The sequence below is a fragment of the Acanthamoeba castellanii genome (genome assembly GCF_000313135.1).
Source record: "Acanthamoeba castellanii str. Neff unplaced genomic scaffold scf7180000084604, whole genome shotgun sequence".
NCBI lineage: Eukaryota > Discosea > Longamoebia > Acanthamoebidae > Acanthamoeba > Acanthamoeba castellanii.
In genome coordinates, this window is record NW_004457246.1 from 6,592 (window position 1) to 7,751 (window position 1,160).

Below are 1,160 nucleotides of genomic sequence, written 5' to 3' on the forward strand. Positions count from 1 at the left end.
TACTCTCATCTCCCGGCTCCCCCAACACAAGTCCCTTCTCTGTGACTGTTCCACGCTGCTTCGATTGGGGGGGGGAGTGAGATGACAGCTCATAGAGTTTGTAGGGGAGATCGCGAGGGGGTGGGCTGGCGAACGTTGTGTTTGTCATCCTCCATTGGCACTGGAGATCAGGGGCAGATGGTCAGGAGGGCAGGTTTTGCTGTACGTGTTCCTTGAGTGTGTTTAGATTCAGCGAAGTAGCAGGGAGGAACGCGGAAGGGTAGATTGGACTGGGTCCGAGCTCCTACGCGTTCCAGTGTGAAGTATGTTTTATAACTTTAACTTGATGTTCTCGAAGGGGCGTACCACAAGCCAGAAGTGTAGCATGCCATAAAAGGACACTCGCTTTTTGGAGCCAAATGGGCAAAAAAAGAAAACTCCCCGGGCAGGGTTCGAACCTGCGACCTCACGGTTAACAGCCGTGCGCTCTACCAACTAAGCTACCGAGGATTAATTACACACCCATGTGAAAAGTAACATGTTGCGCTACTCTGTTTTGCAGTTACCAAGATCCGCATTGATCTCACTCCAGCAAGCCCTTTTTCATTAACAACCATCCCCAGCTGTGGCTCAAACAACCAAAACAAAGGGACATCTTTTCTGTGCTGGCACAGATGGCCTGTCTTGCAGGAGCCAGGGAGGTGCTGAGGGGTGCATCACAGTAGGTGGTGCCTGGTGGCACAACTTTTCACAACACATGAAATACTGCATCTCTCTCTTTTCTATTAGTGTAAGAGACTATTAGGAGGGTTCAACCATACTCCTCACCCATGAACAATAATGTAACATCTGTGACAGCATCTGCCTGTTGTCATCACTCAGTCATTATGAGTGCAACCACCCAGGATCTACTTTTTATTCATCCTCATCATCTACTTTTACTTCCCTCATCTGTAGTGTCTAATGCTAGCATGGTTTGTGTACATTTTCTGGTGTGGACGAGTTTTACACGTTGGTGTCATCGCCCAGCTTGGCCAGGACGTCCCTCAACTGCTCGACCAGTTCGCTGCCGTCCTCCTCCAGGCTCTGCTCAACGCCCTTCAGGTGGGCGCTCAAGTACCGGGCCAGGAGGATCAGCGAGGCCTGCTTGGCTTGACTGGCACGTCGCTCTCGGCAGGCTT

The 1,160-nt window shown here is 50.9% G+C and overlaps 1 protein-coding gene across 1 annotated transcript in view; it reads right to left on the minus strand.

Moving 5' to 3' along the window:
- Nucleotides 1–984: 984 nt before the first annotated feature.
- The window catches only part of ACA1_337850 (GTPaseactivator protein for Ras-like GTPase), a gene marked incomplete at both ends in the record, with an annotated part of 4,058 nt that continues 3,882 nt past the window's right edge, over nucleotides 985–1,160 (minus strand). Inside the window, one exon of the mRNA XM_004332903.1 lies at nucleotides 985–1,130. Coding sequence (XP_004332951.1) covers nucleotides 985–1,130 — 146 coding nt within the window. The remainder of the gene's footprint in view (nucleotides 1,131–1,160) is intronic.